This window comes from Ostrea edulis, chromosome 9 (assembly GCF_947568905.1).
Source record: "Ostrea edulis chromosome 9, xbOstEdul1.1, whole genome shotgun sequence".
Lineage (NCBI taxonomy): Eukaryota > Metazoa > Mollusca > Bivalvia > Ostreida > Ostreidae > Ostrea > Ostrea edulis.
Window position 1 is genome coordinate 67226835 of NC_079172.1, and position 19264 is coordinate 67246098.

The 19264-nt window shown below is 35.2% G+C and overlaps 1 protein-coding gene across 1 annotated transcript; it reads right to left on the bottom strand.

Moving 5' to 3' along the window:
- Positions 1 to 374: 374 nt before the first annotated feature.
- On the bottom strand, positions 375 to 18044 carry LOC125659373 (leucine-rich repeat-containing protein 63-like). Its single transcript, XM_056150394.1, has 11 exons — positions 17502 to 18044; positions 16521 to 17220; positions 15008 to 15230; positions 14171 to 14259; positions 11930 to 12015; positions 11507 to 11590; positions 10749 to 10900; positions 8139 to 8222; positions 5312 to 5456; positions 4624 to 4718; positions 375 to 1942 (listed from the first exon to the last, which is right to left on the bottom strand). Exons 1-11 carry the CDS (start codon positions 17544 to 17546, stop codon positions 1720 to 1722), a joined length of 1926 nt encoding a protein of 641 aa, XP_056006369.1. The 5' UTR covers positions 17547 to 18044; the 3' UTR covers positions 375 to 1719.
- Between the last annotated feature and the right edge of the window lie 1220 nt (positions 18045 to 19264).

The following is a 19264-nucleotide window of genomic DNA, read 5'->3' on the forward strand; positions in this document are numbered from 1 at the left end:
GGAACAATTCTCGTACAATAGTGTGTAGCATTATCTATATCTTCTCAGTATAGCAATGTTATACACAACTTCCCATGTTTATGTAGCACTATTCCATTATCACCTGCATAATGTGTTTATACATTTGTATCTCTCAACCGATTCGATACGCAAGAGCTTGTTCTGCGTATGGTCAGTTTTTTAAATTGAGGCAAGCTGCTGACAAACAAGTTGATGATAATGGGGTTTCAACAGTCTCGTTTAAAGTCACCATTTTGTCAATTCTACGGTCGTTATAAAGATTCAGTTTGCCCATACAACCTGTCTTTGGGTCAAATGCTGTTTGGCATGTTTCATACCGATTGTTAAGAAGTCCAGAACTATATAACCACCACTGATTATTATTACATGGTTTATTGTAAACTTACAAAGAAGTAAATATATCACAGAAAACGTTTTGTTTTAAAACTAGATGGACATTGTTTATAGTGTTTAATCCTGAAAACATTTACAATATTCATGGATTTGAGAGAAGAAATATATATACTTGTGTGCATATATATATATATATATATATATATATATATATATACTGAACATAAGTTTTGACCAATGTAAAAACTGGTTCCTATGTAAAGACTGGTTCCTATGCCATAAAACTTGGACAACTCTGATTTCAGTTTCACTTTTTAATCATATGTTCCTTCTGTTAAAGTGAGATTTAGTTCAAAAGTCTGGCTGTGATGTTGACATATTTAACAATTTTTAGAGAAACCCCCAAAAAATCACCAACTCTGTGATGTCATATTCCAGAAGAGGAATTATTTTTGGGAAATATATAATTCTCATTTCTGTTTCCGACTAATTTTTCTCGGGAAACTGATTCCAAGAAATCAAAAGAAAGTTTGAATTTTAGGGCCAGACATACATTGTAGCTATCATCAAATCTTCAGACTTTCCAAGTATTGCTTGCAAACTATGTACCACAAATATACAACATTTTCAGTTTTATAAACTTTGCAAAATGAAATCAACAAGTTTTATTTTGCACAACTGATAATGTAACAAATCTGCTCTCTAAATTTCTCTCATAAAACACTTTTATACACTCACAATCCCACAATCTGGGCGGAGCTGAGTTTTATACACACTCACAATCCCACAATCTGGGTGGAGCTGAGTTTTATACAAACTCACAATTTCACAATCTGGACAGAGCTGAGTTTTATACATACTCACTATTTCCCAATCTGGAAAGAGCCGAGTTATCAACACACTCACAATCTCACAATACACAGAAAGTGGTACATCAGTTCTCCGACACATCACCTCAACGTAATCACATTCACAGGCACCTCAATGTAATCACATTCACAGACACCTCAATGTAATCACATTCACAGACACCTCAATGTAATCACATTCAGTCTTGTTTAAACAGGCACCTCAATGTAATCACATTCAGTCTTGTTTAAACAGGCACCTCAATGTAATCACATTCAGTCTTGTTTAAACAGGCACCTCAATGTAATCACATTCAATCTTGTTTAAACAGGCACCTCAATGTAATCACATTCAGTCTTGTTTAAACAGGCACCTTTATGAAACAAAATCGTCAATTTTTTTGTCTTTACAATGTTTCCTTCCTTCACACTTTATTCCATCAGTACATGTCATCCACAGCAATGTTTATAGTCGGTGGCTCCCCCTGGTGTGTTCCCTGTCCTGAATTATTCCCCTTTATTCCTCCTCCTCCTCCCCAAACCCACGAGGCGTAGCCTGCGCACCGTACAGGATTTCTGACAGTGTGTCCTTACTGTGCTTAAAGACTTGCAGACAGCTTGGTGAACAGGCTCGAAAAAGAAATGGAAGGTTCTTGATTCCGTGAAGTTTGCTAACGGGACGGATAATTCGCAGACCCGGTCCATACAGGGCTCCATGGCAACAATCACACACTGATCGACTGTAAAGACACAGCGATACATGTATACAAAATAATTCATGTTCCTATCTCGTATATTATACTGCTCATTTATGTTTTTCAGTCATTCAAAATGATATAAAATTTCATCTTAACAGTAGTTATATCCTGTGGATTACATGTGGACGCATGCATAATGGCAAATTTGGGTCCCAAGCATAATACCCATGGTCATTTATAAAGATTAATGTTATTTTTTAACAAAAAACTAACTAATATGATATTAATCACTTAAAAATATGCATACAAACATTAGTTTGACCCTTGAACTTGTTACTTCAAAATCAATATCGGTCATCTACTCTTGAGAGGGAACTAGTGCACTGAGTTTCATGTCTGTCAAGCAAGGATACTGAATGGGCAATATTTTCCTTTGTCCAGTTTAGTTTTAAGCATTAAGTTTTGATCTTGTGACCTCAAATCAATAGGGCTCATCTACTCTTTTAGGGAAACCACTAGAACAAGTTGTTTATCAAGCAAACAGTTCTTAAAATATTGAGTGGACAACACCTGGTCTACCAACATGAAAGCTTCCTGTCATAGTGTAGATTCAAGTTGTTCAGATCATAGCCCCTGGGAGTAGGTTGGGGCCACGATTGGGGATCAAAATTTAAGATCATAATATGTAGAGAAACATCTTTAAAATCTTCATCTTAACAACAGAGGGCCATGATTAGTCATATTAATTCATCTTAACAACAGAGGGCCATGATTAGTCATATTAATTCATCTTAACAACAGAGGGTCATGATTAGTCATATTAATTCATCTTAACAACAGAGGGTCATGATTAGTCATATTAATTCATCTTAACAACAGAGGGCCATGATTAGCCATATTAATTCATCTTAACAACAGAGGGCCATGATTAGCCATATTAATTCATCTTAACAACAGAGGGCCATGATTAGCCATATTAATTCATCTTAACAACAGAGGGCCATGATTAGCCATATTAATTCATCTTAACAACAGAGGGCCATGATTAGTCATATTAATTCATCTTAACAGAGGGCCATGATTAGTCATATTGATTCATCTTAACAACAGAGGGTCATGATTAGTCATATTAATTCATCTTAACAACAGAGGGCCATGATTAGTCATATTAATTCATCTTAACAACAGAGGGCCATGATTAGTCATATTAATTCATCTTAACAGAGGGCCATGATTAGTCATATTAATTCATCTTAACAGAGGGCCATGATTAGTCATATTGATTCATCTTAACAGAGGGCCATGATTAGTCATATTAATTCATCTTAACAACAGAGGGCCATGATTAGTCATATTAATTCATCTTAACAACAGAGGGCCATGATTAGTCATATTAATTCATCTTAACAACAGAGGGTCATGATTAGTGATATTAATTCATCTTAACAACAGAGGGCATGATTAGTCATATTGATTCATCTTAACAACAGAGGGCCATGATTAGTCATATTAATTCATCTTAACAGAGGGCCATGATTAGTCATATTGATTCATCTTAACAGAGGGCCATGATTAGTCATATTAATTCATCTTAACAACAGAGGGCCATGATTAGTCATATTAATTCATCTTAACAGAGGGCCATGATTAGTCATATTGATTCATCTTAACAGAGGGCCATGATTAGTCATATTAATTCATCTTAACAACAGAGGGCCATGATTAGTCATATTGATTCATCTTAACAGAGGGCCATGATTAGTCATATTAATTCATCTTAACAACAGAGGGCCATGATTAGTCATATTAATTCATCTTAACAGAGGGCCATGATTAGTCATATTAATTCATCTTAACAGAGGGCCATGATTAGTCATATTAATTCATCTTAACAACAGAGGACCATGATTAGTCATATTGATATGCAAGCATCTTCAGGTTGTTCAATTTCAAGTTTATTCAATTCAAGGGCTCTGAGGCAGGGTGGGGTCACAGTTTCATATGGAAATATACAGGGAATTAAAGCATTTTTTTTTTTTGAAAAGTCGCAGGGCGACACTAAATCATAACAAAATGCAAAGTTGTAAGGATTCCAGATTATTTCTTCATACCATTAAAAATTTGTTTGGTATAATTAGGATAGGGTGGATGAAATCTTACATAATGCATGTATACAGGAAAGAAAAACATTTTTTGAAAGTCTTTTCCAGAACAGCAAGGTCATGTTAGTCATATTTGTATTGAGACATCCTCATAATGTGTGAATTCAAGTTGGGTATGTTGTGACCCTTTGGGGACAATATGGGGTAAAAAAAAAAAGTTAAGGGAATAAAGATTGAAGAAAAAATCTTAAAAATCACGAAAGCTGAACAACAGCTGGGCCAAAGTGACTCCATATACTGAAGGATCTCTCTCTCTCTCTCTCTCTCTCTCTCTCTCTCTCTCTCTCTCTCTCTCTCTCTTTAGGCAGACCTACTTATTTTGGTTTTTTATTTAAGTTCCTTTTCCTTATTATTGGTTTTGCTTGTCAAGAATTTTCTGGCTACTCCCACCCCATAACTTTGAAAAATTATGCTAAATGCCTTACATATTACAAAAACAATTTAAAAGAGACGAAATTGCATGTACACACATTCCAAAAGAAATGCACAGCTTTATGGTAGGATAGACATGCAGTGATGCAAGATACAGTATTATCACTGTGGCTGAGATGCTGTACTTACTTGGCCAAGACTTTCCTGACAGACTCTGGGAGAGGGTCTTTTTCTGTGATTACCTCCCCTTCCACTAACGTCAGAGCACACATGTCAATCAATCTCTGTAAAACAAAAACATGTCACCTGTTTATGTTTGCTCTGCAACCACAGAAACAATTATCAGGCCAATAAGAACTTCAGTTCATCTGTTCAAATATGTTAGAGGATTTCTAGTTCATCAAAATTCAATGGCATTCTTTCATTTATATATCATATTCCAAAGATGTATAGGTGAAATCAGATCATTTTTCCCGATGTAAAGAAACTTTGTATGGAGCTGGCACACAGCGGGTTGGGGTGTTTACTTGGGGCTGGTATTGTAGGGAGCCGGCACACAGTGGGTTGGGGTGTTTACATAGGGCTGGTATTGTTTTGAGCCGGCATACAGCGGGTTGGGGTGTTTACTTGGGGCTGGTATTGTATGGAGCCGGCACACAGTGGGTTGGGGTGTTTACATAGGGCTGGTATTGTTTTGAGCCGGCACACAGCGGTTTGGGGTGTTTACTTGGGGCTGGTATTGTATGGAGCCGGCACACAGTGGGTTGGGGTGTTTACTTGGGGCTGGTATTGTATGGAGCCGGCACACAGTGGGTTGGGGTGTTTACATAGGGCTGGTATTGTATGGAGCCGGCACACAGCGGGTTGGGGTGCTTACCTGGGGCTGGTTTTGGGTGTTTTCCTTCCAGAACAGCGGATGCATGAAGTTATTTTTGACATTGAGGTAGAACAGGTCCAGGAGTAGAGCCCCACATGGCATGGCAGGTAACTGGTTCCCCTCCATGTTTAGCTCCCTTAAGTTCCTGTCAACAGGTCATGTAAGTGTTTAGTTCACATCAAATTAACTATACAAAAGACAAAGCTTAAATAGGAAAATTTTGTATCAAAATCTTTGATTTACCGATTGTAATTTTAGTGCAAATTATGAGAATTTTTAAATCCCTGCAAGATTGTACCTAATTATCAATATATTGTACCTAATTATCAATATATTGTACCTAATTATCAATAGATTGGTATCCTAAAGCCAAATCCACAGAACTAACGAGAGAAAATGTATAACCTGGGAAAAGGAATACAAGATCTAGATGAATTAATTTACACTTTTTCTGTAGAAATTATGACCATGTCTTATACATAAAATAATAATATCCATGTATTAATATATCTAGTCTACACACAGTGAAGGCTCCGTAAAGCGAAGGGGCATCACCTTGCTACATGTAATATTTAAGAAATAAATTTCAATTTTGAAAATCCCTGACAGCATAAACTCTCATGCTCCACATCAGCATTTCTAATGAAGCATGTTAGCACTTCATGAAAAGTATGCCAGAATGAAGTATTGCGCGGCAGCTCATACACTCATGTACATGTATTTTCAAAAATGATTTTTGTTTAAAATTTACATTCTACTTTCATTTCTGTTAGAATTCCCAACCGTTAAAATAGATGTACTCAATTTAAAATGATTCAAACACACATTGTTCACAAATGACATTCATGAGAAAATGGCTATCATTACAACTGAAGGCAAAATCATTGGAAATATACTGTACACTTATTCAAATCTTTAAAGATATTCTGATCATTCATTCATAAATGAAATATATAATGCAGTATTTACATTTCTAATTTTTCCTGACAGTGAACTTGACCTTTCATATGTAACCTTGAAAACCAAAACGTAAAGGTCCTAACACACAAGGTACATGCACCTACGATGGAAGTCTGAATACATGTACCTGTAATTAACATGGCCACCCTAGTCTCGGGTATCCACCTTTATCCAGGTACGGTCCAAGAGGAAACAATTATACGCTTCATTGATGGTGTGTATATATACATATATATGTGCTACCACCACTTCGAGATATCAAGAGTGAAAAACAAATATAATCTACGGGACTTAAATATATTTCACTTCAAGACATCAAGAACTTTGAAAGATCAGAAGTTCGAGAGACCAAGAGTAAATTTGCATAGTTATATACAGAAAAAGAATGGGACTGTGATTTCACTTTGAGAGATCGAAGTTCGAACTATTGAGAGTCACACGTATAATCATACATCAAAGAATTGTGCACACATCCCTCCTCAAGATGAAGCCGAGAACTGTTTCAGAGAATTGTGCACACATCCCTCCTCAAGATGAAGCCGAGAACTGTTTCAGAGAATTGTGCACACATCCCTCCTCAAGATGAAGCCGAGAACTGTTTCAGAGAATTGTGCACACATCCCTCCTCAAGATGAAGCCGAGAACTGTTTCAGAGAATTGTGCACACATCCCTCCTCAAGATGAAGCCGAGGACTGTTTCAGAGAATTGTGCACACATCCCTCCTCAAGATGAAGCCGAGAACTGTTTCAGAGAATTGTGCACACATCCCTCCTCAAGATGAAGCCGAGGACTGTTTCAGAGAATTGTGCACACATCCCTCCTCAAGATGAAGCCGAGAACTGTTTCAGAGAATTGTGCACACATCCCTCCTCAAGATGAAGCCGAGAACTGTTTCAGAGAATTGTGCACACATCCCTCCTCAAGATGAAGCCGAGAACTGTTTCAGAGAATTGTGCACACATCCCTCCTCAAGATGAAGCCGAGAACTGTTTCAGAGAATTGTGCACACATCCCTCCTCAAGATGAAGCCGAGAACTGTTTCAGAGAATTGTGCACACATCCCTCCTCAAGATGAAGCCGAGGACTGTTTCAGAGAATTGTGCACACATCCCTCCTCAAGATGAAGCCGAGAACTGTTTCAGAGAATTGTGCACACATCCCTCCTCAAGATGAAGCCGAGGACTGTTTCAGAGAATTGTGCACACATCCCTCCTCAAGATGAAGCCGAGAACTGTTTCAGAGAATTGTGCACACATCCCTCCTCAAGATGAAGCCGAGGACTGTTTCAGAGAATTGTGCACACATCCCTCCTCAAGATGAAGCCGAGAACTGTTTCAGAGAATTGTGCACACATCCCTCCTCAAGATGAAGCCGAGAACTGTTTCAGAGAATTGTGCACACATCCCTCCTCAAGATGAAGCCGAGAACTGTTTCAGAGAATTGTGCACACATCCCTCCTCAAGATGAAGCCGAGAACTGTTTCAGAGAATTGTGCACACATCCCTCCTCAAGATGAAGCCGAGAACTGTTTCAGAGAACTGACAGTCACATTTTTGTCAGGTCCAAATTATGTATAGTCCTTTGACTAAAAAAATGTACACTAAAAATTTCGAAATTTCATTCCAGTGACCTTCACCTTTGACATGTATACTTAAAATTCAAAGCGATTCAAATGAAAGGTCTTGTAACAAGGAAAGCCCTATCACCATCCATTCAAAAGCTATGGCCTAGGTTAAAGTTTTTGTAGACAAACAGATGGCCAGACCAAATACAAAATGCCCCCATCTCCAATGACATAAAAATCTGTTACATGTGTCATTAGCATGAAAGAAAAATCTCATATTGAATGATTATAATGTTAATTACCTCATGTTGGCAATCTCATTCTGAATGAAAGTCAGTTTGTTATAGGAAATATCCAAGTGAATCAGCTTGGGCAAGGCAAACAACCTGAATCAAAAGAGCATCATTTACAAAACTTCAGAATAACTGTACTGTACAATATTCATATATACATGTACAGTGTATGATGTACTATGTGTATATTCATTCAGATATATTTTTCGCAGATAATTATCCTCACTTTATAAATCAAAATAGTGTAAATTGGAATAGGAATGGAAACAGAATATAAACATGGAAACAGAAAATAAGCATGGAAACAGAAAATAAACATGGAAACAGAAAATAAGCATGGAAACAGAAGATAAACATGGAAACAGAAAATAAGCATGGAAACAGAAAATAAGCATGGAAACAGAAAATAAACATGAAAGAGGTGGCTGTTGTTGGTAGGTTGTTATCTCTACACTGAGGGATGTGTGACAATGAATATGGAAGATGTGAGTGACAATGAATATGGAAGATGTGACAGTGAATATGGAAGATGTGACAGTGAATATGGAACGTGTGACAGTGAATATGGAATGTGTGACAGTGAATATGGAACATGTGACAGTGAATATGGAACATGTGACAAAAAATGTGAGGATGTTGAAGAATGTGATAGTAAATTTGAGGATGTTAAGAGATTGGTATCTACACTGAGGAATGTGACTGTAAATGAGGTAAATTTGAGGATGTTAAGAGATTGGTATCTACACTGAGGAATGTGACTGTAAATGAGGTAAATTTGAGGATGTTAAGAGCTTGGTATCTACACTGAGGAATGTGACAGTAAATGAGGTAAATTTGAGGATGTTAAGAGCTTGGTATCTACACTGAGGAATGTGACAGTAAATGAGGTAAATTTGAGGATGTTAAGAGCTTGGTATCTACACTGAGGAATGTGACAGTAAATGAGGTAAATTTGAGGATGTTAAGAGCTTGGTATCTACACTGAGGAATGTGACAGTAAATGAGGTAAATTTGAGGATGTTAAGAGATTGGTATCTACACTGAGGAATGTGACAGTAAATGAGGTAAATTTGAGGATGTTAAGAGCTTGGTATCTACACTGAGGAATGTGACAGTAAATGAGGTAAATTTGAGGATGTTAAGATTGATTGATTGTATCTTGCTTAACGTCTCTCTCGAGAATTTTTCACTCATATGGAGACATTACCAAGACCGGTGAAGGGCTTCAAATTTAGGCCTTTGCTCGGCACTTACTGCCTTTGAGCAGTGAGGGTTCTTTAGCGTGCCACACCTACTGCGACACGGGATATCCGTTTTTAAGGTCATCTCCGAGGACCTGTGACAGTCACACCTGATGCTGAGCATTTAGCGATGGAACTGTCACTACCTGTTTTAACAACTTAGGTCTGTCACGACCGGGATTCGAACCCCGGCCTCCCACATGCGGGGTGAACGCTCTAACCTCTAGGCCACCGCAGGGGTTAGAGCTTGGTATCTACACTGAGGTGACAGTAAATGAGGTAAATTTCAGGATGTTAAGAGCTTGGTACCTACACTGAGGAATGTGACTGTAAATGAGGTAAATTTGAGGATGTTAAGAGCTCGGTACCTACACTGAGGAATGTGACTGTAAATGAGGTAAATTTGAGGATGTTAAGAGCTCGGTACCTACACTGAGGAATGTGACAGTAAATGAGGTAAATTTCAGGATGTTAAGAGCTTGGTACCTACACTGAAGTGACAGTAAATGAGGTAAATTTGAGGATGTTAAGAGCTTGGTACCTACACTGAGGAATGTGACTGTAAATGAGGTAAATTTGAGGATGTTAAGAGCTCGGTACCTACACTGAGGAATGTGACTGTAAATGAGGTAAATTTGAGGATGTTAAGAGATTGGTACCTACACTGAGGAATGTGACTGTAAATGAGGTAAATTTGAGGATGTTAAGAGATTGGTACCTACACTGAGGAATGTGACTGTAAATGAGGTAAATTTGAGGATGTTAAGAGCTTGGTATCTACACTGAGGAATGTGACAGTAAATGAGGTAAATTTGAGGATGTTAAGAGCTCGGTACCTACACTGGTGACAGTAAATGAGGTAAATTTGAGGATGTTAAGAGCTCAGTACCTATACTGAGGAATGTGACTGTAAATGAGGTAAATTTGAGGATGTTAAGAGCTCAGTACCTACACTGAGGAATGTGACAGTAAATGAGGTAAATTTGAGGATGTTAAGAGCTTGGTACCTACACTGAGGAATGTGACTGTAAATGAGGTAAATTTGAGGATGTTAAGAGCTTGGTATCTACACTGAGGAATGTGACAGTAAATGAGGTAAATTTGAGGATGTTAAGAGCTCGGTACCTACACTGAAGTGACAGTAAATGAGGTAAATTTGAGGATGTTAAGAGCTTGGTATCTACACTGAAGTGACAGTAAATGAGGTAAATTTGAGGATGTTAAGAGCTTGGTATCTACACTGAAGTGACAGTAAATGAGGTAAATTTGAGGATATTAAGAGCTTGGTATCTACACTGAAGAATGTGACAGTAAATGAGGTAAATTTGAGGATGTTAAGAGCTTGGTATCTACACTGAAGTGACAGTAAATGAGGTACCCCATGGGGATGTTGGTGAGGAGACAGAAGGAGACCACTAGGATTCTGAGGCTCCGCAGGCGATGGATGTCGGATGGAAGTTCCCTAAGAGGGTTGTTCCGAAGCTTCAAAATTTCCAGATGTCGGATTTCCAGGATCTCGCGAGGGAAAAGCTACTCAAGAAAGTATAGTACAATCATGATAACTACCCACAACTAGTAAGTACTGTATCATATTTCATATCAAATACCCCCCCCCCCCCATTCTGTATTTCTTTCATACTAATTACACTATTTCATCATGCAGTCTTCACTTTATAAAAATTATATACAAATGTAGAGAACTTTAAAAGGGCATTATCTGTAATTTTGTCACCAAAAATTTGCGGTAATTCAATGAAAATTGTTCTATAGTTCATATTTAAGTAATAACATCAGTATTTATTTCAAACACTTTTTACCTCAAAACAGGCACATGAATCAAAACAGGCGCATGAATATGTAATTTTGGTGATTTAATAATTTTTATCTTGCAAGACGATAATTCTTCCTTATATACATGTATTTCTTTACACTAAAAGCGATTACATGTATCTAACTAGTTTTATTAGGTTTCTCTTGTATTTGAACAAAATAAATGTTTTATTAGTCATTAATAAATATTCCTATGTCATTGAGAAATTTTAAGAGAAAAATGGTTGCCATCACTTTCACAGCTAATAAAAACTGTTTTCCACACGTTACAAATTATACTGATATGGTTTGGAATAATTAACTCACCGAGAAATCATTGAAAGACAAATTAACATAGGTCACTGTCCTCATTAGAGGTGAGATATCTGGCATTTCCGATATAAAATGTGCCTGAAATAAAGAGATTGCACTGTACATGTATATTTCTAAAATCCAGGCTTTCAGATGCATTATAGTAAAATGTCTAACGTAAATTACAACAACAAAAAAATGATGTACTTAAATTTAAGGGTCAAAATTCTCGTAACATGCAGGCATGTGCTCTTTAATCTTTGCAATCTTTTTTTTTTTTACTACAGTTAACATCTCTTAAAACTATAAAATCCAACAGCTCAGTTTATGTTTTAATGATTTGAGACATTTTATGTAATCTTATAACCATCTGGGAGAAGTCGACTGTATCTGCAGCTTGTAATGCACATAACTGACTTCTGAGAATTTCCAACCCACCTTAAGACTGAGAGCTTTTCCGCCATTTATCAGAGCATCCAAGATAGCCAGTTCTGATGGAGATATGGCATTTTCTGAGGGAGCAGCTAAAAATCAAAATGTTACTCAATCAAACAGTTACTTCATGTAGATAGCACAAAAACAGCTATAAACCAAAATATATTACTCAATCAAACACTTCGTGTAGATAACACAAACATTCCAGGCAGAGTCTGTAGACTGGAACATGAATACCGGTAACAAAATGAATGATCTGGGAGTCCTTATCTCACTGAGGTGTTAAAAACTTGAGATGTTGTATATATTTGAAAAGAAATCCTATAAGCAAGTACATATATTGAGCCTAATTTTCAAACTTTAGCTAAATGGGACCAAGTTTTTTATACCAGGGTGTGAAGTAAATGTTTTGAAGAAATCTGTTGAATGATTCTGGATATCACTGGTTTATCATTACTTGTATTAAAAAAAAAAAATAAAGAGCATTTTATCATGTTTAAAGGGACTGGTTCACGATTTTTGATAAAAATATTTTTCATTTTTGATGTTAAACATTAGAAATATAACTCATTTAATGTTGACAGCCAAAATTTTGACCTTCTGAATGCAAGAATGAAAGCAATATTTTATAGCCTTAAATATGTGTTATGTAAACAAAGATTCGAGTCTTTTTATGTAAACAAACAAGTGAAATATTGATTTTGTAATATAATGCATCTTAATTTTGCATAGTCACAAATTTTAACTTTAAGATGACATATTTCACCTCAAAAATGCTTGAAATATGAAAGATATAATAATACTTTGATCGATATCCATTTCTTTTGAAAATTTCGTAAACAATAGCATACCGCAATATTTGTTTACAAAACAAATAATAAACTCTCTGAAATGAGCTTCTGTGATGATGTATAACCTTAATTTTCATGTGAAATCTTTCAAACACATTAGACAGTAGATTTTGATCATTAAAAGTGAAAAACAAAATTTTGGGTAAAATCGTGAATCAGTCCCTTTAAGATCAGTAGACATATTTGTATCTTTGTTGATATACAAACTTTACCAGTAATTACTCCTCCATGAAATATTGTTTACTACAGAAACATTACTTTTTGTGCATTTAAAAAATTACAGTGTACATGTATATTGTGACTTACAGCTTTTGTTTTTAAATACTCATACAAAATTACGTATGCATGTGTATTGTGAATCTATGCATGTGGAGACTTTGTTGTCATATGACATAACATGTAAATATATTATAATATATGAGATAGGTGAAATATTATTTTGGGATAATAATGGATATTTCTCTTTTATTTGTAATTATATTTAAATTGTTAGCGGGTTAGATTATCTGATGACTCCTCGTAGTGTAAAACTCCTGATATAGATGAATTAGAACTAGTTATGTTTAAATTTGTTAGCGGGTTAGATTATCTGATGACTCGTCGTAGTGTAAAACTCCTGATATAGATGAATTAGAACTAGTTATGTTTAAATTTGTTAGCGGGTTAGATTATCTGATGACTCGTCGTAGTGTAAAACTCCTGATATAGATGAATTAGAACTAGTTATGTTTAAATTTGTTAGCGGGTTAGATTATCTGATGACTCGTCGTAGTGTAAAACTCCTGATATAGATGAATTAGAACTAGTTATGTTTAAATTTGTTAGCGGGTTAGATTATCTGATGACTACTCGTAGTGTAAAACTCCTGATATAGATGAATTAGAACTAGTTATGTTTAAATTTGTTAGCGGGTTAGATTATCTGATGACTCCTCGTAGTGTAAAACTCCTGATATAGATGAATTAGAACTAGTTATGTTTAAATTTGTTAGCGGGTTAGATTATCTGATGACTCGTCGTAGTGTAAAACTCCTGATATAGATGAATTAGAACTAGTTATGTTTAAATTTGTTAGCGGGTTAGATTATCTGATGACTCGTCGTAGTGTAAAACTCCTGATATAGATGAATTAGAACTAGTTATGTTTAAATTTGTTAGCGGGTTAGATTATCTGATGACTCGTCGTAGTGTAAAACTCCTGATATAGATGAATTAGAACTAGTTATGTTTAAATTTGTTAGCGGGTTAGATTATCTGATGACTCGTCGTAGTGTAAAACTCCTGATATAGATGAATTAGAACTAGTTATGTTTAAATTTGTTAGCGGGTTAGATTATCTGATGACTACTCGTAGTGTAAAACTCCTGATGAATTAGCGCAGTATAGATACGTACTGAAAGGAGACTGACTGCGTCCAGCTCCCTGGAAATATCTAGATGGGGCCGAGTGAAACATTGAATCAGCCCCTGGAATTTCTGTATCCCTAAAATAAGAAATACGTACTCATAACTGAAATAAGTACATAGCTAAAATAAGTTTACATATATGTACAGTAATCCTGTTTAAATAAATGTATGTATGGTAATCCCATGAAATTTAAGTACACCTATATGTATGTCAATCCCATTCAAACAAGTACACTTTTATCACGTACAGTAATCCCAAACAAGTACACATACATGCAAATAAGAAATGTCGCTAAAAGAAGTACATAATATGAACAGAAATCCCACTTAAATACTAGTAAGTACATATGTACAGTAGTCCCACAAAAATAAATGCCCAGGTATAGTAGTCCCACGAAATTAATTACGTCTCCTAAAGCCAGATGATTGAAAGCAAAAACGGACGATTTCATATATATATCTGCATTACTTTCAATTCCAAGAGTAAAACATGAAAACGTGAACATGACAAACTGTGATGAAAACAAAAATTCCTATAAAGAAAACACCACTGTAAGTGAACAGTTAAGATAGATCATTGTATAGTAATTCATCCCAAGTTCTACAATAAGTTCACATCAATCAAGTTACGAATGTTCCGTAATTTATAGTATTTAGGGCCTGTGGATACTGGCCTGGATAGCTCAGTGGTTAGAGCACCTGACTAGTAATGCAGGGGTCCCGGGTTCCATTCCCAGTCCAACCCAAAATTTTCTTCTTTCCTATACTACAAATTATTCTGCATAACTTATTGGAGGATGTGAAAGTAATTTTAAAGCAACCTACTGTAGATCTTGAGTAACATCAAAAGTGTCATCCTCATATAGAATGATCTCAGTGTGAGGGACGTTATCGTCGGCATACGAAGGGCTGTATTTCCGTAACGGCCGAATCACTGATTTGACCTCAGTATTCATTAGGTCTCGCACATGCTGTTTAATCATGGCTGCCATTTCGACAAGAAGCTGTTTCTGGGGAATCCTGGGCTCAGATGGTGGAATGTTCTGTCCTGTTGTTAAAATTACAAACCTCATATTACAATATGTAAAATCACAAACCTCATATTACACGATGTAAAATCACAAACCTCATATTACATGATGTAAAATCACAAACCTCATATTACATGATGTAAAATCACAAACCTCATATATTACACGATGTAAAATCACAAACCTCATATTACACGATGTAAAATCACAAACCTCATAATACACGATGTAAAATCACAAACCTCATATTACACGATGTAAAATCACAAACCTCATATTTATACATGATGTAAAATCACAAACCTCATATTTATACATGATGTAAAATCACAAACCTCATATTACACAATGTAAAATCACAAACCTCATATTACATGATGTAAAATCACAAACCTCATATTACACGATGTAAAATCACAAACCTCATATTACACGATGTAAAATCACAAACCTCATATTACACGATGTAAAATCACAAACCTCATATTACACGATGTAAAATCACAAACCTCATAATACACGATGTAAAATCACAAACCTCATATTACACGATGTAAAATCACAAACCTCATATTACACGATGTAAAATCACAAACCTCATATTACACAATGTAAAATCACAAACCTCATAATACACGATGTAAAATCACAAACCTCATATTACACGATGTAAAATCACAAACCTCATATTTATACATGATGTAAAATCACAAACCTCATATTACATGATGTAAAATCACAAACCTCATATTTATACATGATGTAAAATCACAAACCTCATATTACATGATGTAAAATCACAAACCTAAACCTCATATTACATGATCTAAAATCGCAAACTTCATATCGCATGCAACTTTAACAGCCCTTAATCATTTGATTCATTTCAGTTTCAGGTAAAGGATATAAAATATTACTCTACACCTTAGAAGTCCTTTTATAAGTTATATTCTAACCATACTAATTGTAAAAAATGAATAATTTCATATATATATATATACTATATTTCTACATATATACATGACGCTTTCATATTGATATTGAATAGATTCATAAAATTTTAGACCGAAACTCAAAATTCTCTTCTCTTTTTAATTGACTTGGAAAATGGAGGTTATCATTATTGAATACATTCTAGATTCTTTTTCCACTTTCCAGAAAAGCCATAAATTCTGAGAAGTTGTGATTGAGTACCACCTATATAATAGATTAGAAAAGTAGGGGTTACAAAATGGGGGAAACAGTTATAAAATACTGTAATCCTTATGTCATATGATAAATTTTGAAAATTTATTACTTTAACTTACCTTCTGGTGTCATTTCATTTATTTTGATTTCCTCTTGAACAGTGGGAGTGATGTATTTCTCTGCCAAAATTTTCGTCAATTTTTTATAGTTGTGCTTTGAATAAAACATTTCCTTGACTTTACGAACAGGTATGTTACGAAGGTCTGAGAGATGATAAACAAAATTATCCAGAGTAAATGCTGGAGGCTGATAGTATCGGATATCCTCAAAATTGTCCATCTGCAGAATCTCCCCTGGCTTTTTGGGGGGTCTGGTGGGGAAGACCTCTGGTCCCCTTGGTTTAAATGGTTTCACTAGCGATTTACCGTCAACATATGTACCTAAACTAGTTTTTTCACGATAAATTGGATCCAGCACAAACTTTTTATCATCTTTACGTAGTAAGGATCCATTACTATGAGGTGAGATCCCAAAGTTTCTGTAGTATGTACCCCTGGTGGGATGTGACTCTGAAGGGGGCGGGGACACAAGGCTGGGGACTACACTAGGGGTTGGGGAATGAAGATGTCGCTGATTGAAATCCTCTTCCTGTTCAAAGTCATATATTTCATAGAAAGGTTTATCAGGTGAAGGCGGTAACTCAGGTTCAAGGGGCGGTAATTTCGGGGCTCTCGGTCTCCGCAGGAGCTTAAATCCTCCTCCTCCCTTGCCTTGACCCTTAATCATAAGGTTTTTCTTAGTCTTGCTGGACTCTACTAACTGAAAAGAAATTAGATAACGGAATTTAAGCATCAATATATGATAAAAAATAAGCTCCGGCTAATTGAAAACCCATGCAATTTAAAACTAAAAGCACAAAACCGAGTAGATCTACATTCATCTTGTTCATTTCAAGCATTGAATATTGAAAAAAGTGATAAAATATTGGGTATGATTTTGATAAAATGCTAAATGAATGCCAAAGAATGTACATAACTTCGCAACTTTGTTTAGAATGGCATTGAAAACCATAAACTCTATAAAAATAGTTTTAAATTTACCGAGGGTCCATTTGCCGCCATCTTGACGCTGTCGCTATGGTACATATGCACAGTAGCTCATACCAAATCTCATTCGATTAAATTAAGTCGTACATAATATTCAAATGTACCCTGGATTTTTACAAAGGAAAGAAAACAACATAAAAAAGAAAACCAAAAAATATGTTTAGAAATACAAAATTGCATAATATAAATAATGAATTAAATTTAATCAACCCTATTGTCAACACCATCAAATGTTGGCATATAGAACTATAGATATGAGTGGATTTTGTCTATGTATAGAAGATACAAAATGAAGTTCATTAAGTAAGTAGACATTGGATGGGTAACTATAACTCATATATCCCAATAGGATGAACTCCGCTACCTCGAGAAAGAAGTGGATCCGATCATTCATATCATACACCCGCATCTATTCATTGGACGTTACAATCTTGAGTCTTATGGATACGGATAAAGACAGTGTCTGGATTATAAATACAGGAACTTACGTGAATTCTTCATCAAATGCAATACCTAAGTAGTGGAGTAGCTAGGTTTGAAATATTTGTAAGCAGGGGGTCTGGGGGGGGGGGAGGGGGGGCAGCCCCCAGAAGCTGAGGACATTTTTCATAATATGTAATAAAAATTTAACGAAAATATTTGTAAGCACGTGCATACAGTGCTATAGTGTAGCTATGCCACTGCTAAAGCTATTCAACATGTACCAAAATTCGCTAAATTAAAAAAAAAAAAGATAAAAATAAAAAACAAACAAACAAATAAAAAAAACCAAAAAAACAAACAAAAAACCATGATCTGTTAAAGAATTAAAATATAAGCCTTTGTTTTCTATCATATTGTTTTAATTCTGTGTAATAGATAGACATGTAACTCATTACTAATACACGTAACTCATTACTAATACACGTAACTCATTACTAATACACGTAACTCATTACTAATACACGTAACTCATTACTAATACACGTACCTCATTACTAATACACGTAATTACTAATGCACGTAACTCATTACTAATACACGAACTCATTACTAATACACGTAACTCATTACTAATACACGTACCTCATTACTAATACACGTAACTCATTACTAATACACGTAACTCATTACTAATACACGTACCTCATTACTAATACACGTAACTCATTACTAATACACGTACCTCATTACTAATACACGTAACTCATTACTAATACACGTAATTACTAACACACGAACTCATTACTAATACACGTAACTCATTACTAATACACGTAACTCATTACTAATACACGTAACTCATTACTAATACACGTAACTCATTACTAATACACGTAATTACTAATGCACGTAACTCATTACTAATACACGTAATTACTAATACACGTAACTCATTACTAATACACGTAACTCATTACTAATACACGTAACTCATTACTAATACACTTAATTATTAATACACGTAACTCATTACTAATACACGTAATTACTAATACACGTAACTCATTACTAATACACGTAATTCATTAGTAATACACGTAATTACTAATGCACGTAACTCATTAATAATACACGTAACTCATTACAGAGAATGTAAAGTTCTTAGATATAACTTATACAGAGAATATAAAGTTCTTAGATATAGCTTATACAGAGAATGTAAAGTTCTTAGATATAACTTATGCATAGAATATAAAGTTCTTAGATATAACTTATACAGAGAATGTAAAGTTCTTAGATATAACTTACACAGAGAATGTAAAGTTCTTAGATAT